At 34.9% G+C, this 22,140-nt stretch overlaps 2 protein-coding genes and 1 pseudogene across 3 annotated transcripts; all 3 read left to right on the top strand.

The window, feature by feature from the left end:
* Positions 1-4,633: 4,633 nt before the first annotated feature.
* Positions 4,634-6,199, top strand: LOC137029592 (1-phosphatidylinositol phosphodiesterase-like; annotated as a pseudogene).
* An 857-nt stretch (positions 6,200-7,056) lies between these two features.
* LOC137028256 (transmembrane protein 176A-like) lies at positions 7,057-11,351 on the top strand. Its single transcript, XM_067397026.1, has 7 exons — positions 7,057-7,129; positions 7,443-7,672; positions 8,921-9,037; positions 9,150-9,206; positions 9,297-9,524; positions 10,788-10,907; positions 11,014-11,351. Exons 2-7 carry the CDS (start codon positions 7,499-7,501, stop codon positions 11,068-11,070), a joined length of 753 nt encoding a protein of 250 aa, XP_067253127.1. The 5' UTR covers positions 7,057-7,129; positions 7,443-7,498; the 3' UTR covers positions 11,071-11,351.
* Positions 11,352-13,368: 2,017 nt separating this feature from the next.
* Positions 13,369-19,712, top strand: tmem176l.3a (transmembrane protein 176l.3a). 2 transcript variants are annotated; one of them, XM_067397016.1, is made up of 11 exons: positions 13,369-13,723; positions 14,069-14,278; positions 14,418-14,486; positions 15,638-15,757; positions 17,919-18,002; positions 18,116-18,157; positions 18,258-18,338; positions 18,446-18,502; positions 18,592-18,795; positions 18,900-19,019; positions 19,126-19,712. In XM_067397016.1, the coding sequence occupies exons 2-11, from the start codon at positions 14,099-14,101 to the stop codon at positions 19,180-19,182; spliced, it is 1,014 nt and encodes a 337-aa protein (XP_067253117.1). In that variant the 5' UTR covers positions 13,369-13,723; positions 14,069-14,098; the 3' UTR covers positions 19,183-19,712. The 2 variants fall into 2 exon arrangements, with proteins under 2 accessions (XP_067253117.1, XP_067253111.1); XM_067397010.1 differs by having other exon boundaries at positions 13,377-13,748.
* The last annotated feature ends 2,428 nt before the right edge of the window (positions 19,713-22,140 follow it).

Genomic DNA, 22,140 nt, shown 5'->3' with positions numbered 1-22,140 from the left:
GTTAGTTTTGCTGAGAGTCAGAGGGTAGAAACGGAACAAGATGGGGAATCTGAAGATTCTGACGTTTCAGAAGCTGACACTAGTGGGGTACCTAGTCTTAGGCGTTCAAAGAGAAAAACACAAGGTAGATTGCCTGTAAGATATAAGGAGGATTACATTATGTAATTTGGGGTTGAAGTGTCAATACAAGTGTAAAGAAAATGTCTAAACAAATGCTGAAAATGTTGTGTTGATGAATCAAATGATGACTGTTCTTGTGTTTTTCTGTTTTTTACTTAGGAGCTGGTCGTATTGGAGAGCCCTGTATATGGCAGGGTTTAGCAGGGGGGAATGTGGAGGTATACAAGGACCTTTATTTTGAAAGGGTTTTTTTTTGGGGAAAGGAGAAGTAGGACGGGGGTTCCAAAAAAGGAAGGAAGTGAGTGAGACGAGGAGCACGAAAATTTTTTTTTGGGGGGTCGTTATTTTCTGGAGTATACGTGTGAACAGCATTTGACAAGCATCGTGGTGAGCGGACGAGAAGCTGGACCGAGCTTGTGGTGTTGTGAGTTTTGACCGAGCCTGAACGCCGAGAAACTGAACTTCATGCCTGCGATATATCAGGAGGTGTATTGTTTTCCGTGCTAGCTGAGACAGTGTTGACACGAGTGTTGTCTTCTACAGAAGGGAGCTGAGATACTGTGAGTTTTTTCTTTCACTGTTGTTAAGCACAGTAGCTATTCTGAAGATACACGGACGTTATTTGTTGTTTTTGAAGCAAAGCAGCTCGGATCGAGTGATTTTGTGACTGTTTGTTCAAGCCGAAATCCTTGTGCATCATTTTTGATACAATAGTGACGCCGTGTGGACACAAACGGCATTGCGAGCTCATTGACGCTCTTCTTTTGATTATATATTTTTTTTTTTTTTCCTATTCTTCCGTATTTAGTCGTTGCCCCTGGCAATAAATTTTCCTTCTGTTTTTGATGGTTATTTTTGGACACTTTGCAGTGTTTTCACTTGGAGAAATTCTTTTTGGATGGACATTTGCATGGACTTGAGAACGGATAACTGAGTTTGCACGAGTGAATGGACCCGAATTACATTGTTGTTGTTTTTTGAGGGACTGTCTCGTCTATCAGAAACGTTCGTGTTTTTTTTGGAACATTATTTTTTTTTGAACATTATTTTACCAGTCTTTGAAGTAAAATAAGAGACTTTCTGTTTCCGAACTGGTGACTATTTGCTTGATATAATTGCCCTGCCATATCTGGACACTCCAACGCCAGCCTAGTTCTACTGTGAGGTAAAACTTTAACTTTGGGGTTGTGAATTTCACTCAGGTATGTGTATTGAAGTCTTCCAAGGTGGAATGAAACATCTGTAATGTACTTTTGAGTGAACTGTGTACCTTCAGAGCATTTATTCTATCAGAACTGTTATTTTTTTTTATATATTTTTGAGTATTATTGTTGAAAAGAAAAGAAACCAAATTGGATCTGAACAAAAGTTTTTTTATTTTTTATTTTTTGTACATTTCTTGGTAAAACCATTAAGACACGTGAAACAAAGAATTTATTCCATGATTGTTGTTTTCTTTATTTTGTTTAACTCTGCTAGATATTTTAAAAAAAAGTGTAAAACTTCTGTTATCTTGGAGTAGGGGCGTTCCTACTGTCTTGTGGGCTGGTAGAGGGGAGAGGGGTCAAACAACGATTATTCTCTGGGAAGCTACCGTGTATTTTATTAAATTTCAGAGCCTCAATCCTCATCAGTCGCTGTTACAAAAGACAAAATTCACAAGACAGATAAAAAACATACTTTTATATATTTAAGTATAGGAATTAATTGTACTGGGGAGTTGGAGACCTAGATCTTGTCAATCCCTAGTCATCCAAGATATATTGCAGCTGAAGATAAATTCACCCCTACATTGTAGTGAAATTTCCCGCTACAGTAGTATAAAACTAAACTAGAAGTTTACTGAGAGTACTTCAACGTGCTACAAGTAGGCTATTCACCAGTACACCTATAACTTGTAGTATACAAACGAAAAACGTTGTAGTTGTGTACTCAAAGTTTACTATTACACTTAAAGTATTCTTTTATACACTAAAAGTGAGAGTTTAGTCGAATGTATTGAAAAAGTACACTTACAGGTATAATACTGCTACATTGATATTGGTTTACTGACTACATGAAGTATAATACTTGAACTTAAATATACTTAATAAAATTAACTTGAAGAATACTTAAACATATTTTTTGTAAGGGTAGCCACGAGTTGTTAATAACATTAAATTTGAAAATATTCCACTAATTTTTAACAACCAGAAAGTCCTAATACTTATTGTCTTCAGTTTGAACTGTGTGTCTATTGTTTTACAATTTAAAACCTTGTACACTTGCTTGTGCTCTTTAAAATAAAGGATAATTTGTTTGATATTTTTGGTTAAGTAAAACAAGGACATCCATAAAGGTGTGGCTTAAATATTTAGGGGCCATTTTTTATGTAAATAGCCAATCGATATCAATGAGTTCTTGTAGCTCCCAGACAGAACTCTTCCTGTACCAGAACTAAAATGCTGCTGGGGTTGACATATGTCTCTGGGTTACCATCAAGATTATTTTATCTTTTGTTGTTGTTGTTGTTACAGTCACAATTGTTTAAAAAAAAGGTCAGCTAAATTGTATGTAGTCTTAAATTTTAAGCCATAAAATGTCTTGAAGTGGGTTAATCGGTTAGTTCACCCAAAAAGGGAAATTTCTGTCATTAATTACTCACCCTCATGTCGTTCCAAACCCGTAAAAATTTCATTCATCTTCAGAACACAAATTAACCCTCTACCGCACGCATTATGATAAATCTATAGAAAAAAATATTTGACTCTTTTTCTTTTCTTTGCTTTATGGCGCTGTGGGCAACACAGACATTTTATCGATTTACCAAAAACTAATTTCATAAAAACGTTTTTGAGTGGTGAATATGTCATCATAACTTACCTGACATGATGTTAACAATTTTTTTGTGAATGTGACACAGTCGGGTCCTTGTTTGTTACTGACATTTTAGTTTGCTTTCAGCAACTACACTCTAAAAACTAATTCAGGGGACCTTTAATCATTACTTAAATAAATATTTATATATATATATATAGATATATATATATATATATATATATATATATATATTGTTGTGAAATAAAAAATCAAGTTCTGAAATGCTGCTAGACTTTTTACTTGTAATTGTTATTTTATTGAGCTTGGATGACACACAAATTATGCCTATTGATTCGATATACTATCATGACTTGTCATAGTTTAACATTTTCAGTTAATCAAAAATGTATTTAATTTTAAGCTCTGTTAATGTAAAATACAATCTGATGACGTGTAAACGTGTTTCATTGTTTTGAGTTGTATGAACACTTCTTTTAATTTAGACAAACTTTCCTATCATGCTTTGCCCGTGGCACTTGAAAGGGAGAGTAAATGCTAAAATTAAGTGTTATATAATGGTTTTTGCACAAGATTAATGGTAAGGGAGATTTAGCAGTAATTAGTGTTTTGTTATGCTAATTTAGAAGAGTTTCTGTTAATGTAGGTTTTTGGAGATTTACCATCATGGTGATAAGCGGTGCTTGGTAAATTCATGTTACTTAGAAATGCAGTTTTATTGTGTCCAAAAAGCGTCTTCACCTTACTTAAAACATTATGTTGGATCAACTTAAATAGTTGCATTCATGTTGACAATTTTTAAGTTCATGTTACTTAGAAATGCGTTTTTATTGTGGCAAAAAAAGTCTTCACCTTACTTAAAACATTATGTTGGATCAACTCAAATATTGCTTTGAATTAATGTAATTCTCCCAATTGGCTTAAGTTAAAAATTCTTGAATGCATTCCAAATACATGAAACGTTAACATTTTTTTTTGTTGTTGAACCAATGTTTTATTTTTTAGAAATGTCTGAATTGTCTGAAATCGCACCACAGAAAAAATAAATTGCATGTCATGTGACTTAACCAAAGCACATCCTTGGCTAAACTAAGGTCTTCTCTTACCAATAATAATAATAAAAAAAACGAGACTGTTCTCTTAAAGAGACAGTGGCAAGAAAAGGAACACAAAGAGTATGTTGCCATATGGCAACAAGACCTTTTAGATGAAATCTGAGTGATTTTCTTATCATATAAAGCAATTGTGTCTCTTCAGAAAATTTGGACTAAACCGCTCAATTCATATATGGATTATTTTTTCAATTTCTTTATGAACTTTTTGAACGTCAAAGTGTCAGACAGAAAGGGACAGAAAGCTCTCAGATTTCATCAAAAAGATCTTTTTTGTTCTGAAGATGAACATAGGTCTTACAGGTTTGGAATGACATGAGGGTGAGTAATTATACTGACAGAATTTTCCTTTTTTTAACGGTCTTTTTAAACAATGTAATTTGCAGTTTTTATTCTATATGTTGTAAAAAAAAAATGTAAATAAATAATAATAATTAATAATAATGTTTGAATATTGTTTCCTCCAACTATAATTTCTGTGTAAATACATTCATGTCAAGTCTGTACCACGTCAAACTCTTTGTAAACACAGTTTTGTATTAATGTATTGTTTTATTCTGTGCTATCCTCAGACCATTGAGAAGATGGCAGTTCCTGTGAAAATTCTGTGTATCCTGATGCTGCTGCAAGTATGAAATCACTAAACTAATTAATTTTTGTTAGTTTGGTTAGTTAAAAAACAAAAAAAAACTACAACAAAGGGAATGTTATTTTATATTTATATTGAATACTCATCATTACAAGGATTCAATAAGGAATTTAATAAAGCTATTTTCTAACAGCTTTGTTTCTCTTATCTTAGTCCTTATGTACTTTCAGTTTCTTACATTGTTCATTTTTTTCTGTTTGGAAAAAAAGTGAATGTATGACAGGATTGCCTTTTTCCACTGATTTTATTTTTGGATGGCTTTTAATTTTTGTTTAATATTTTGTGAATTCCTGTGGGCAGGTTGATGATGTTATGATGTTCTTACCTGCCCCTCTATATCTGAGGTTCACTCCATTCGGATGTTGTAAAAAGCAATAGTATCGCACATACATTTTCATTGTGCACCACTGATATGTCAGAATTTCTGCCTGCTTTCTCCACTGAATTCCATTCAAACGTAGCCTGATTAAAGTTTTGGAAGAGCCTGCCTGCCAACCTGAATTTGATTTCTGTTTGGATTCTTGTAGTTTTTTACTCACCTGAAGCCAGTTACTTCCCATTGCATTTCAGACACTTATCCAAAGCAACTTACATTTTGTTGGAGATGAGGAACTTGTGACAAGAACATTGTTGACCTGATATTCTGATTTTTTTCGACAGACTGCACAAGAGTAGTCAGCAAGAAGTGTTTAATGATAAGGAAACTCTCAATCCCCCTGCAAATTACAAAATTGGCTGGATGGAAACTCTGGATGATGAAAAGTTAATTTCTACCATTACTATTCCTGGTACCTATGAATCCATGGCCCTTCGTGGAGGACCACCAGCTGAATATCAGTCATGGTCACTAGAGAACCAGTTAAAGGCCGGGATACGATTTGACTTGAGAGTGTCTGGCTTTGAATTAATAGTTATGCATGGACCAATTTACCAACATACAACATTATCAGAAGTCCTCATCCCAATCAGGAAATTTTTATTTGAATTCACAACTGAGACAGTGCTTGTCAGAGTTAAGCCTATTTTTCCAATGAAGGGAAAAGTTCAGAATTTAGTTGAAAACAAGATCAGAAATGCCTAAGATATCTGGATTGAGCCGTCAGTTCCGAGGATTGGTGAAGTAAGAGGAAAGATTGTTTTTGTTCAGAAAAACACCTTTAAGCTAGGCATTATTCTGTCTGAAACTGACAAAAAAAGAGACTATAAAGTAACTAATGTTAAAGACAAAGAGGAAAAGATTAAAAAGCATCTGGAAGAAGCTGCCGATCAATGTAGAAAAGCCATTAATACTCTGAGTCTGAGCTACTCGAGTGGCACAAGCTTGGGTACATATATGTTGATTTGGATTTTGCCAAATGGATTGGCAAAGCAAATCAATCCTTGGTTGTATGATCATCTTGAAAAGGAATTTAAAAAGAATTCCAAACCTTGTTTTGGAATCATAGCCATGGACTTTCCAGGTTTGGACTTGATTCAACAGGTCATCAAATTCAATACCTAAGATTTTACTTTTTCCCTGTGGGTTTATCAGGAAATTAATGTTCTTGTTGAGAATTGAGATATAATAATTGAGAATTTTTAAATGGACAAATAATATTATCAATATTTAATAATATATGTTATTTCAATAAAAATTAATTCTTTGTTGTCTTGTGGGTTTGGAACAACATTAGCATGAGTAAAACTTTAATTTCTGGGTGAACTCCAAAAAAAAAAAAAAAAAAAAGTGATGTATGATCCTTATTGAATTACTTTTTAAATACATGCTCTTGTTATTAGCTTCCATCACATGATCTATTAAAACATGAACGAAAGCTGGAATACATTTTGTTTGATGAATGAGTCTTACACAAAACACACAAATAATCCACTAAATGCATCGAGAGAATAGAGCAATCATTTCTAATAAAAAGAAAACAGGATGCATTCCAAATACATGAAAACAGCTTCTTAACATGTTCATAGATCATTTGCAATGTAGTAATTTGTAAATTAAGTTATTTAATTTAACCACTTGGATACGATACATGTACAGTATGAACCCACAATACGAGACGCTCTACTACCGTAATAGCAATAAACAGCAGATAGATGGCGCTGTTTGACTGTATACAATAATTAATACAGCGTATTTCAAATTCGCCCTGAAAATTCTATTATATGATTCACCATTGTGGAGTGAGAGTAACATTTGTTACTATTAACAATAACAACATTGCTTACATCTCCCATATTAAACACTAATACAAGTCATTGTGAGCATCATTCCAGTTATACCAGTTTAAACTTGAACTCTATGAGGAGGAGGAGGAGGAAGTCACTGCCGGGAAAAACAAAACAATACAAAACTCCGCCTTTAAAAACCCTACAGACACTCGTGCCATCTCTAATCTGGACTGAGACTCGCATAGACGTGCCACTGCTATACAAGGTGAGTTTGAGTTACTCTGTTTCTTAGGATAATTAACAAATATATACTAATGAACTTGAAAGCAACAACAAAAAACACAATCATTTTAATATTACTGAACAAACTGTGCATGATTAAACAGCCTGCAGTACCACAACTTCCTTATAGGAAACATAAGCCGTTGGATTTTCCTTTGATTCTTTGATTCAGGTCTAAATTTGTTTCGATAATTATTTATCTATTGTATGTAGGCTACATACTATCATTATACGTAAACATCTATTTAATGTGTTAAATGTCTATGCTTTGTGTCCTCCCCTATTGTTTCATGCAGTTAAATAAACAGGAGGTTCAGCCATTGTTACCTGTGGGAAGACTTTCGTCTGCATCATGTCTCTGACAGTGTCTCACGGTGAGGGAATGACGGTCATCACTGTTACCCCAAACACAAAGAGCAAATGGCCCGTTCTGTGTCAGATTCTGAGACTTCTGTGCTGCAGTCCAGTGTGTTCTGTATCTCAGGATATGAAAGAAAAGCTGACGAACACCCACATAGCTCTTGGGGTGAGTCAGACACTTTAAGGCTACTTTGAATAGATTTAATTTAAGCACTAAGGCCCGGTTTCACAGAGAGGGCTGAGATTAAGCCAGGATTAGGCCTTAGTTAAATCAGGGCATGGAAGTATCTTTTTAAATGTGCATTAGAGAAAAAACGAAAAAAAAAAAAACATTTCTGGTGTTGTTCATCTTGAGACAAAACAATGGCACTGAGATATTTTAAGATTTGTCAATGCAAATTGCATTTAGGCTTAACCTCAAACTGGGGGTAGGAAAGACATAAGATTTAAGATGCTTTAAATGTTTTACAATTTGGTTGCAGTTGCTTTTCTCAGTATAATGAATTAGAAACATTTTAAAAACACCTAAATCTAACACAGTTTTGGATTAGTCAAAATTATTAGTACCATGCTGCAACTTTGAGAAAAGTTACATTTTATTTGCAAATTTATTTATGCAAGTAAATTAAATTTATTCTAACAATATACAACATTTTGGAAAAGTTGTTAAAGGATTAGTTCACTTTCAAATAAAAGTTTCCTGATAATGTACTCACCCCCATGTCATCCAAGATGTTCATGTCCTTCTTTCTTCAGTCGAAAAGAAATTAAGGTCTATTCTAGAGAAACCATCGGCCATTTTCTAAAAGTTTGAACTAATTGTTATACTAATTGCTAATTGCTATTGTCAATATACTATTGAACTAGCATATTGAATATGACAATTTAGTTCAAACTTTGACCTGTGGAGGGCAGTAATACACTTAGCAGTGTCTACACTGCCGGAATTCTAATAGAGAAGAAGAAGAAGAGAGCTAGTTCAAGATGAGCATTTATGGTTAAATTGTATAAAATAAAATAAAAAAAAATTTGAAAATGAGCAATGGTTTCTCTAGATAAGACCCTTATTTCTCATCTGGGATCGCTGTAAACTGTAATTTTGACCTTCAACCGTTTGGGCTCCACTGAAGTCCACTATATGGAGAAAAATCCTGTAATGTTTTCATCAAAGACCTTAATTTCTTTTCGACTGAAGAAATAAAAACATGAACATCTTGGATGACATTGGGGTGAGTAAATCATCAGGAAATTTGAATTTGAAAGTGAACTAATACTTTAAGTAATTCACCTGTCCACACTGAAAGCAAAAATTTGATTGGTTTACTTATAATGTAATTCTGCCGACTAGGGATATTCTTATTTTAAGATTCTTGATAGGTGGTGGCATAAAAAATATTCTTCTCTTGTTCCATAGGTTGTGCAGATGTTCATTGGTATCCTCAATATTGTGGTGGGGATTGTGTTTACATGCCTTGGGTTATACTGGAACATGTATATGATGGCCATGGGACCCTTTTGGCTCGGTAGTGTGGTAAGACCTGGGTCTCATTTTGTATCATTCATTTGATTTATTCAAAATTTAAAGCAAAAATGTAAAGAAAAAAATGCACAGATGTTTTTGTTTGTTTGCTTTTGTCTATTAGTTCCTTGTGGCTGGAATTGTGTGTATTCTTGCAGCTAAGTTTCCCAGCTCTTGTCTGGTAAGTTTCCGAAAGGCATTTGTTTTTTTGACTGTTACAGTTTTGCAAGTTAATATATATATTTATATATATATTGTTTGTGTTTTACAGCTGGTCATCGGAATAATTGTGAATGTAGTCAGTGCTGCACTGGCTATCACAGCTGTTGCGCTGTATTCAGTGGACCTTGGAAATAGTCATACTGGATATTACTATGATTATTCTTGTGATCAAAGCTACAATTCTTATTCAGGCTATGATTATGATAGATATAGAACCCCGTCCCTTGAAGAGAACATGAGAATGGAGACCTGTCTGTACTACAAGAATCTCACTGAGGTAATGATACTATGGCAGTAAGACAAGATACTGCTCATCAAATCTTCTTCCAAACATACTCACAGATTAAGTTTTTTTCCAAAAAGGCAAAAATGGAATTTCTTGGTCACTCCTTTACATGTAATGCCAAGCTCCAAAAAGACAAATAGCACCATAAAAGTGGTTCAGATATGGTGCACTGAGTCTGAGTAGTGATAGGGATTTATGTTTCTCACAGGATTTATGGATGATTTTCCTTTTAATAAGTTGACACTAAAAGTCCAAAGTCCAAGGAAAGTGTGTTTACTATGCGGCCATATTTGCAACATCTCCGGGCAACTATAGAGCGCAACAGTGCCTGTCAACTTCTTCAGCAGCGCTGGTTCCAGAATTAGTTTTCCATTCATTTCCTACATGGGCATTTAAAAAAAGTCTTTGTTAAAGAATTATAAAGCCATGAACCAAGTCAAACAGCTATGAGGTGAATCATAACATTATACAAACTGACAGGTACAAGACCTTTAGTGTGAGGGAATGAACTACAATCCCATGAAGCCTAATTAAAGCATAATTAAAATAAAAATGATAGAGAAATATAAAACTGTATTTAAAACTGTTGATTATATGAATAAGCTTATTGCAAAATATGCTTATTTAAACAAATATTTAAGTATTTAAAGAGTGTAGGGAGACCGACTCGATCGAGGCATTCACAGTGCTTCATGGGAGTGGGCGGAGCTAAAGGTCTGTTTTGGAGCTTCTTGTTTCGACTCTCTGGTGAAATTTTTCTGTACAGTGTCATGGGTAATGTAGTTTTTCACAGAGAATTCATCTGTTAAACACAATTACTTTAAAAATAAGTTTAAATAATGTGGGTTAATGTCTTCAACTTCCGGGATCAGACTGTTGCACTCTTTCGGGCATCCAAGACTAAGTCTTATCTACTTGAACAGAGGAGTCCTGAAATCTCAAAAACTGCTCACCACACTCACATTTAAATAACTTAATTCAAATCAGCAACAAAATCTGATATGAACTGACCCATAAATGTTGTTTCTTGTGCTCAAATACTGTTAAAAAAGCTTATTTTTCAGGCTAGACCAGCCAATGCTGACTAGATCCATCCCAATTCACATACTTATGCTGTTGTATAGTATAAATAGTGCGAGTACTGTGTTCACACTGAAAATATCAAAAAGAAAAAGTGCATTTTGGTCCAATTCATAAATAATGTAAATGCACCATATTTGTGTATCTAAAATCTTTGTATTTACCCACCTCTAGATGGTCTTCAGAGGACTAGAAATCATGATGATAGTGTTGTCGGTCCTTCAGCTCTTTGTGACGATCAGTTTCTGTGTTTTGACTGGGAAAGCTTTGTGCAAGAAGGATGAAGATGCAAAGGTACTGTATCATCACCACAATCACATCAAACAATCAGTCAAATCCACTGTGATCATGACAGATTCTGAGATGATCTGTGTGTTCATGTTTGTTTGTGCTTTTGTAGGATCCAGAACTTTACAAGCAGCTGCTGGAAGATGCCATTTCTATTCCTGCATGTTAGAGAGACAAGATTAAAACACAAAATTAACTTCTTCTTTTTTGTGTGTGTAATGGAATGACATTTCATGTCTCAATATTGTAGTGAAATGATTTAAAGCAGATGCCAGCAACAGTGTACTCAGTAAATTACATGTTTAATTACACTTATTTTTTTCCCTTCAAAAAAGTTGATTAAAAAATTAATATAGATTATAGATGAATGGGTAATTTATTTTCCTTTTAATTTTTTTGTGATCTTTGGTGCTGTGTTTATTTTATTTTTTAAATAAATGACTGGAACACTTTGGCATCAACCCTTTTTGTGTATTTATAACTTCCCTACTATATTTCACTTTGTAGAACAACTAAAAATGACAAAATGTATTTATTTAGCAGATGCTTTTATCTAAAGCAGTCGTTCGCAAACTGTTAAGGCCAAGAACCACCAAAGTCCATTTCAAGGATATCTAAACCTCCTTTAATCAAATAAAAGCAACCAAGCAGCCTACAATCTAGTCACTAAAGGCAGGGAAAGTGGTTTTTCAAAAATGCTGTTTGGAAGTTAGTCGGGCCGACACCAACAACAAATGTGTAACCAATCAGCATTAGAGTGCGTATGACAGACGAGGAGACAGAACAAGCAAGAGGGAGATTTGAAAAACCTGGAGTGAAGGTTTATGACTGGGCAAGCGCTCTAATATTAACCCGTTTTCCAGAGCTGGAGAAAGCTAAGCGGGAAGGCCTTAAAACAGATGTGGAGGCTGCTTTGATTCCGCTTCACAAGTGAGTAACGCTGGGTTTGAGTGTCATTGGTTGTCTGGAGCTGCTGTGCTCTTGGCGACTAACAACAAACTTGTTTGTATTTACTCTTGTGTACTCTACAATAATTTTTTGTGATTCCTTGTCGTTCGTTCATCGTCTGCGCTTTATTTTTCGTGAAGCATTTTGTTGCGCGTCAGCTCTGATAAACAGACATCCACTCGCATTGCTTGTGTAACAGTGGCCAGATAGTGAGATTTGTGCAGGTAAAACACTGCACACTGACGATTGCTAGAGAATGTGGTGTTTAGCGTCACTGTTCTCTCGCCTCGCATGCCAGCAGAGTTCGGTGGTTAGGATTGGAGGGTGAGTTTTGGAGGTTAAGCAATTAAGAGAGGGGTTGGGGTTGATTGTCCAACAGCGTTTTTGAAAAACTACTTACCCCTCCTTTAATCTCTGAGCACAAACTTAAAGGCATAGATCACCCAAAAATGAAAACGGAATATAATATTTAAATAAACACAGTTGCCAACTGGATAGGGTTTCTGGTATTAATATTAGGCTACTATTGCCACATTTTAGTTAAGGACACCTTGTTTCACAAAGTCACATTTTGATTGGCACTTTTAACACAAACTTCCTAACTCCATGCCAATTATTACCCGATCACTGAAGTCAGTTCCTGACAGCCTAGTTCTAACCCACCCCTAATCCTAACCACACCCCCACACCTAATCCTAAACCCAATCCTCATGTTGTTGAGAATACAATTTTTATTTTTTATTTATTTTTTTACAATGAAAGTCAAGAGTTGTTTTGGACTCCACTGTATGGATAAATCATTATTCTAAATATATTATCTTGACCTAAATATAAACCAGATGTTTATTAGTCTTTTATTGTTAATATCAGCATGATTACCTAAAATTAACTGATTATCCTAATTATAGTTCCAATTACCCATTATTTCTATGGGAAAGAATTGAGTTGATGCGCCCAGTTTTAAAATGTAAAAACATGCGGGAGAAAAAAAAGTGGTGTGGGTTTAAACCCTGCAAATAACGAAATAAATCCAGAACAGTCTTTAGATGGAGAAATTAAGCTCTGAGGTAGACAATGTTGATTGTACCAGGAAAAGATAAAAAAAAAAAAACTGACAACCGCCAGAAAGCCTGGAAATGTAATGCATGATTCTAAATGGAGGAACTTTTTTTCTAGCATAGGAAATATATTTGAGTCGTGCTTTCTCTCGATAAACTTTTGCATTCACCCGATAAACTTTGTGTTTGCTCGCAAACGTTTGTGATGGAAATAAGAGATGGGAGGAAAACTATGTTTTTTCTTTCGCTAGACAACGCAAAAGTTTCGCGAACGAAGGCAAAGCATTGAAATAGACCTCTTTAAAAATAGATAATTTTTCCTCCCATCCTATTTTTTTCCCATCACCATGTCCCCTTAAGGGAGCTTTGTAAATCCCAATCGAAAACGACACAAAATTTGTTGTGTATGTGTGAGAGTGAGAGAGTTTAACATAAAATATTGATTAGAAAAGCTTTAAAAGTACAAAGTAGACTCTTCACAATTTGACCACGCAGACCAACGTAATGGAAGTTCCGACAACCACAGAGAAAGTGATTGAACAAGCCATCGATCATGTGATTTCCTGAAAACAGCACAAGACTGGATGCGGATCTTCATTGAAAATTGCACTGTAAAATGGAGGTTCTGAGACGAGTTATAATACTGTTAAAGACGTGCTGGATTCGCTAGTCAACAGTGTTTCTTGATATCATGACTATACACTAAGGTTCTTTCAATTTCAGGTGGAACAAGGAAATGTTAAACCTTATGAGAAACAGGGACAAAACAGCTCCACCTTTATCAGAGCAGGAATAAGTCAACTTTCAGTCTGGACTGTAAGTTACAAAGGTTATTCGTAAGGTGAGTCTGCGTTTGTGTGTGTGTGTGTGTGTGTTTCTTAAGATCTGTGAAATTCGCGTGCTACTAAAAAACAAGTACTAAAAAACAACTTGTTTTAATAGCAAACATGCGCAGGTGGATGTTCACTTCCTTGTAAACAAAAAACGTTGATGCAGTCGATGAGAAAACGACAGTCAACAACAATGCTGTTTGAATAATTATTAATATTCTAGAGATTGTTTGAGAATGGGAGAATGTCATAAGAAACATTTAATTTGGCTCATTGTGATTTTCTGGTGCATAAGCCTTACTTGTTTCTCTCGTCTTTCCTTGTGGGAAAGTTGAAGTCCATCACCTCCGTCTGCAGCAGCATGTCTCTGACAGTGTCCCAAGATGAGGGAACGACGATCATCACCATCACTTCAAACCCAAAGAATAAATGGCCCATATTTTGTCAGATTCTGGGTTATCTGTTCTGCAGTGACAGTCCTGTGTGTTCTGTATCTGAGGATAGTAAAGATAAGCTGACAGACACCCAGAGAACTTCTGGGGTGAGTGAGAGACTTGCACTGACAGAAATCTTGATTCATAAAATAAATTAAGATGCTTAAGTATGTTTCAATTCTGCATATCAAGTTTAAAAGCTGTAGGTCTATTAACTGACATAAATATTGTTCTCTTATTTCATAGACTGTACAGAAAATAGTTGCAGTCAAGAATTTTGTGTTTTGCTGTTTTGTCTTCATCCTCTTTTATTTGGTAAGATATTTATGTTTCTAAATCAGTTCTTGCAGTAAAATATGTGTGTGTGTGTTTGTTCTTGTATACATGGTTTATGAGGAAACAAATGCGGATAATGATATGGGTATTACAACGTAAACATGGATTACTTCCTGTGTCCTTGTAAACCAAATGGCTTAAAAAAACACACTAAACAGTGTTTTTTTTAATAAAAGGGGTAGGGGTAGTGTAGGGGGATAGGATGTACAGTTTGTACAGTATAATATAATATATGTATGTCAATATCCAAAATCCTTGTCTTTGTGGGCACATGTTTTTGGTCCCCATGAGGAAAATGGCTTTAAGTCCTATTAAATAATGTTTTTTGAAAATATAAAAATGCAGAAAGTTTTCTTTGATGTGAAGGTTTAGGGTTAGGGGATAGAACGTGTAATTGAAAATAGCAGTTCACAATTGATTTTTGGATTAATTGCAAAGTTTAACCATCACAAAGTGAATGTTTATCATTTGCATGGGTTTTGTTTGCCAATTTACACATTTAAACCATTCCAGTGCAAGAAAGATACAAAAAAAGAACTTGAACGGACACATACACATAAAATTATGACGTGTCTCTTAAATATCCATCTCTGTAAGTGTTCTCATAAACACAGTCTGTCAAGTGAATGTGAACAGTTGAGAAAGAAATTGGATGTGTATCATCCTATTGGTTCAGTGCATTGGGACTTAATGGATTAATTGGGATTAATGTTAATCAAAAACTAAACACAGCTTTAACAAAGATCAATCTATATTTAATTCATACAATAAACACTATAGTGTAATTTTACATTTAGTTATTACATTTCTTTACCTGAATACTACAGTTAGACCTTATTTTATTTGTAACTGAACAGCAACTTCATTTTTGGTCTGTTAGTTGGATTTATGATATTTTAAAAATTTAAAAGCACTCATCTCCTTTAGTTTCCTTAATGTAGTAAAATTCAAAAATCTTTTATTCCACACTGAATGAAAATCTCAGAGGTTTGGAATGACTAAGGCAGAACTGTGATGTTTTTTTTTAAATTTACATTTAAATTCACATTTTTGTCTTGATTAGAGCTGGTGTTCATACTGTATTTTAATTGGATTTCTTATAATGACTTTACACTGATCTTTTCCTCTAGATGGGATTTGGAAAACTACATAGCCAAGTGATAGTGTTGTCAGTCCTTCAGCTCTGTGTGGTTATGTTCTTCTGTGTTTTGACTGTAAAATCTTTAAACATGAAGGGCGGAAGTGCAAAGGTACTGTATCATCACCACAATTAACTATGTATCATCACTATTAATTAACTAACAAGGACAATAACTATGACGATAACTATACAATTTTAATATTCCTTCTAATTCTATGAGAATGCGGAAGTCTAAAACCACAGCTGTAACAATGGCAACACAGAGGAACAATATTGTTGGAACCACTTTCAGAAAAAAAATTTTCCCAGCTGTTTTTGGGGTCTACTAGAATAGGTTTTAATGCTTGAATGTTCAAAACACACATTATTTTTCACATATTTTACATTATTGCAGTGCCTCTCTTCGCAGTCTCTTCTCAGAGGTGCGTTTCCTGTACAACAACGTAACTCTCTGCTTCTCTACCATAGTACGATGCATCGTTGAACAAATCAACTAGCTAGTCAAGACTGTTTCACGAAACCGTATTGTCGCAAACCTGTCATTCAGCCACGTTGGTAAATGATGTCACGCCGGTGGTGGAGTAATAACTTCTTTAAATTAATCAGTTTGAGATCGAATGAGTGCTAGATTTTTTTGCTATAAATTACAGACATCTGAGGACTAATTCTCATTTTTCTCAGTTATTTTGCTTTATTTCCAGATTCAATCAAAGGGTCATTCTTACGTACCAGAGCACGTATGCACATGTGCACTCTTCAAAAACGGTGCTTAAAATCTCTTGACAAACTAAAATATATAAATTACATTTGTATATATTCGAAATAAAAGATATACATTGTACTTAATGTCAGCTTGCTTATTTTGCTCAAGATAAGAATTTATTAAGTCCACATGTCATGAAAACAAGAAACTATGCCTCTAACCACAGCTCAACCACACAAGTTTGCGATGCAATTTGCGAATGTTCGTTTGAACTATGGTTTCAGGAAACGCCAAATCGTTGAACCATGTTAGTAATGATGGAAATTGCGATGTCAGTTGGCTAACGACGCTTTTGGGAAAGGCACCCCTGTTTAATTCCTGTCTCTACGAAACCTCTCCTTCTGAAAAGTGCAATGTGTTCTGATTGGTTAGCTGGACCAGTGTGTTGTGATTGGTTAACCTTTTTGGAATGTCACGCCCCTTTCCATTAGATCCAGGGTGGAAAAAAACAGTGTCTCTTGGGTTGTGTTCAACTCTTAGACATAGACACAATTTTCCCTAAAAGTGCTTCCCCTTGGGAACCCGACCGCCATTTTGAAGTACATTCAGTTTCATCAAGTGGAGGGAAGTTTATTTGGACAGACACTTGAATCTTCGATTCTGAACGAGGGAGTTAGTTTACTCATATATACACTTCAGGTAGATCCATAGACCACAATGCAACACAATTGTGATGTCACAACAGAAATTCTCAGTGCTCACACTTAATTTACCCACAAGTGATCAACGTCTTAGGGTATTCCATTTAAACCCATTGCAAGGCACCAAATAGTGGGCACTCGTGCAACGTAAGCAGTGACCTACATCCGAGTGAACGAGATGGAGGGAAGTTAATAAGTAGACTTAAAGGGTTAGTTCATCCAAAAATTAAATTCTGTATCATTAATTACTCACCCTCATGTCCTTCTACACCAGTAAGACCTTCGTTCATCTTCGGAACACAAATTAGGATATTTTTGATAAAATCCGATGGCTCAGTGAGGTCTCTATTGCCAGCAAGTTAATTTACGCTTTTTAGTGCCAGAAAGCTACTAAAAGCATATTTAAAACAGTTCATTTGAGTACAGTGGTTGAATCTTAATATTATAAGGCGAGGCAATAACGCAATGACTTCAGTTTTGTCTTTGTTTAACTGAAGGAAGTTTAGGCACATCCAATTTTTAATTTCATCAATGCATTGGCACAGGGAGTCAATGGGGCTGTTGTCATTAGGTGAAGAGAATACTGTATATGTGTCAAAAAAAAACAAAAAAAAACGTAATAACGACTTTATTCCACAATATTTAGTGATGGGCATTTTCAAAACACTGCTTTGAATCTTTTGTTCAGAATCAGTGGTTCAGCTTTAAAAAGCTTGAAAATTCAAAGCTTATAATAAACAGAAACAGTATTATCTGTTGGTGTGGATGCTGTATGGTTATCGTTATATAGCTAACATTTCTCCACTGTGATCATGACAGTTTCAGAGAGCTGATTTATGTGTTCATGTTTGTTTATGGTTTTACAGTTGGTGGAGGACAAAACTGCAGAATCTAGAAGTGATTCATCTCCGTTAGGTCACAGCTTTAACATGACTCTTACAGCGTCTCAGGTGAGCGGCTGATTGTTATTACTGTCACCTTAAAACCTAAAGATCAAATGGCCCATATTGTGCCAGATTCTGAGTGCTTTATGTTACAGTCCAATGCATTCTGTATTTTTTAGGATATGAAAGAGAAGCTGACAGACACCCACACAGCACTTGGAGTGAGTTAGATACTTAGATATTTCAGATTTACAAAACAGTTCATACTATGTGTTTTGCCACGTGTAAAACTGGTACAAATATTGTTCTCTTATTCCATAGATTGTACAGATAATAGTTGGTGTTATGAACATCATAATGGGTTGTTTTGGCTTTGTCTCTTCATTTTGGATTGGTGGTGTGGTGAGACTTGCCCTACATTTACTTCTTTCATTTTGCAATTATTTTTATTTGCTATTTACTAGTATAAAGTTTTTTTTTATTTTTTATTTGTGTGCTTTGCCTTTCAGTTCCTTGTTGTTGGAATCATGTGTGTTCATGCAGTCACGTTTCCCAGTCCTAGGCTGGTGAGTTTGAATGAAGAGTTTTTGCCAGTTTCTGTTTTTTTCTTCTTCTTTTTTCTTGAGCATCAGTTTCTGTTGTTTGTGTTTTACAGCTTCTAATTCTTGTGATTCTGAACATAGTCAGTGCTGCACTGGCTATCACAGCTGTTGTGCTGTTTTCAATGGACCTGACAATGGGAAACAGTTTAAACTGTTACAACGGTTATCCTTATTATTCATCTAGTAATGATTTTTTAAAGCATTCCCTAAAAGAGAGTAACTTTGAGACCTGTTTGTACTACTGGAATCTCAATCAGGTAATAATTAGATTTATTTATCTTTTCTTAGCGTAAAAAAAAAGTTGTAAAAAATGTTGGTGTATTTAATTATTTTTTAATAATACACTGATGTCCACCTCTAGATCATAATCGGAGGACTAGAAATCATGATGATAGTGTTGTCGGTCCTTCAGCTCTGTGTGACGATCAGTTTCTGTGTTTTGACTGGGAAAGCTTTGTGCAAGAAGGATGAAGATGCAAAGGTACTGTACCATCACCACAATCACATCAAACAATCATTCAAATCCACTGGGATCATGACAGATTCTGAGATGATCTGTGTGTTCATGTTTGTTTGTGCTTTTGCAGGTGGTGGAGGATCCAGAACTTCAAAAGCCGCTCCTGGAAGATTACACTGCTGCATGACAAGATTAACACTTAAACACTTATTTTTCTTTGTTTTTGTAATGGAAAGTAAAATTATTTATGTTGCCATCTGCACTATAGACATGAAGTTACATATTTTAGTCAAATATTTTTGGGTACTTTTAGAAAGAAATTGTTTGTTTTTTTAAATGAATGACTAATAAATGAACATTTACAATGTGTCCAAGCAGAGTAGCCACTTGTGTAATTCATCAGTTGACCAGAAATGCTTTTTTGACCCGTAGATTGTTTTATCATTTAAAAGTTGGCAAACTTCTCTTTGTGTAATAGTGTGCATGTATAGTGATTGTTCTCTTTGTGCTTCATTTGAAATAACCAGTTTTCCCTGTTTACATGCAAACCAGTATCCTGATAATGCAAGTAAACCATGTTTACATGACTAATAATAAATCGGGTTATTTCCCTATAGTGATGTCAAAACATAATAATTTGTGAATCTGAATCAGACTCTTGAGTATTCCATGTGTTATGTCAGTTGTGATGTTAAATAAACTCGCAACATGTCAGCAGGAAACTTATGGCTCATATATACTCTCATGCTGATTTGTACTATGTAGACGATGCTTGATAATTAAATAACTTAGGAGTTTTAGGGGCTGTTTACACGACACCGTTTTCAACAAAAAAATGGAAAATATTTATGCGTCATTTACTCGACAACAGCATTTTGGGAGCCTGGGGCCCATTTCAATAAGGAGGTTCAACCAACTCTTGAGTTGACTTACCCTGAGATGGGAAACTCTGAGTTTTCAGTTTCAGAACAGTTGAATTGAGTTAGTTCAGTCGACTCTGAGTAGGTTGACTCGGAGTTGAGCGCGTGCACCACGACTATGAAAAGCCATCATCAATGGAGCTCTGATATTACGATTCACCATGGCAACAGCACGTGCTAAAAGGACATACTTCTGAGTCAATGCAAGTTTAATTCTTATCACTGTTATAATATCAAAGGTGAAAACTGGTATATGGTAAGTTATTGAACTAATATTCATTTTCATGGTATCCCACATGCAAGAAAAGAAGAAGAAAAAAACAATGCAGGATGCAATAATAAGAGTGTAAATGATTTTATCGTTATTAAACACTCGTTAGGCAATTTACTTCCACTTTTAGAAAATTTTCTTAATTTTTATTGAAAATAAATATGCCTTTCTAATGTGATATGTGATGGTAAAAGGGAGAATAGCAAGCTCGGCAAAAGGTGGATTCAAACCCAGTCAGTCACATCTCCACACCCAACACACTATTGCCTACACCACTGAAGCCACAAGAACATGTGTCAGTTTTAACCTGGTCTTACATTGTTGAGCAGAGCTACTGTAAATTTGCACTTAGTAATACTCAGGTGAAAAAAAAAAGTATACTTGAGTGCATTAAAAAAATACTTCAGTACAAGCAAGTACAATTGTATACATATAATCTTAAGAACATCTAAGTGTACTCAACTGTGCTATTTTGAGACACCATGAATTTGAACTAAAATGTGCTTTTAACATACTATCTCTGTATTTAAAAAATGTATTTAGTTAACACTTGAACCCATCTTTCAAACACCTTTAAATGTACTCATCAGACATAAGAAATACACTTATGGATTATTTAAAATATAAGAATAATATATGATAAATATAAACAAAATGTATTCGTAATGTTGTAGGCAATATATTATAAATAATTTTTGTATGCATTCATTATATATTAATCTTATTTTTGAAATACATCATAAGTCTATTTTAAAAGTGTTTGAAAGATGGGTTCAAGTGTTAACTAAATAAATTTTTTAAATACAGAGATGTTAAAAGCACATTTTAGTTCAAATTCATGGTGTCTCAAAATAGCGCAGTTGACTTGCAGATATTGATAATTGATACATTTTAATTACATTGTTGTATGTAATCATACCCTTTACAACAATGTACTAAAATTGGAAAAATAATACAAAAATAATTATGCATTGTGGCTTTATCAGGAATGTTGTTTGTCTTTACCAGCATCAGACTACAAGTTTGAGTTCTTTAAATTTCAAGAAAAGCAACATTCCAACTGAACTAGTAAACTTGAGCCTTATGAGAATCACTGTCAGCTCCGCCTTCAATAATCCAGGACAGAGTTAAACCAGAGATTGTATATTATAGGGAGATGAAAGGGGCCGGATCTCTTACAGTTGGAGAAAGCGTAACGGCTAACTTAATCACGTGCGGCACCTCTCAGCCTATCGTATAATGGCAGTGACGTCAGTCGCAACATTCCCTAGTCTGCCTTCTCTTTAAAAAATACATTTTTATCAAGCTGAAATCTACATATAGTTCCCAATGAAAGTAATGTGTAGTGTAAAACATGCTGAAGATTAGCAAAAAGGCTGTCCATTAATTAAATGATTAGCTATTTTCCCACAAAAGCTGTTTAATCAGCATAGTGAAGCCTCTCATCCATTGACATCCATTCAAAAAATAGCCACTGGTCTCCTTCCCTGCGTACCGCCGGGGGCGGGGCGTTAGCATTAGCCGTTATGCTTTTTTGGCTAAACATTGCAGGCTTGCCTTCCAGTGGCTTTGGTTAAACATCACTTGCACCAAAATCCCTTTAAGTTAAGTCTATTCATTCGGAGGCCATATTTGCAGCGCCTCTGTACACCGTCTTGGTATATCTGAAGTTTTTGCTTACACCGAATCACACATAAAGCAGGTCTGATACTGTATTCCTTAAGATCTATGAAATTAACTAGTTGCTTTTCTGGTGCCTGAGCCTTCCTTGTTTACCCTACAGAATTGTTAGATGTCAAACATTTGCCATATGTTTCATGCAATAAACACACAGGAGGTTTGGCCATTATCACCTGTAGGAACGTTGAACTCGCATCTGTTGCAATCTTCAGTTTCATACAGTAGTTCAGAGCTGCTGCACGTCTCTGACAGTGTCTCAGGATGAGGGTTTGAC

Source organism: Chanodichthys erythropterus, chromosome 2, assembly GCF_024489055.1.
Source record: "Chanodichthys erythropterus isolate Z2021 chromosome 2, ASM2448905v1, whole genome shotgun sequence".
Lineage (NCBI taxonomy): Eukaryota > Metazoa > Chordata > Actinopteri > Cypriniformes > Xenocyprididae > Chanodichthys > Chanodichthys erythropterus.
Note: the sequence above shows the minus strand (reverse complement) of the source record. Positions and strands in the feature narration are given on the sequence as shown.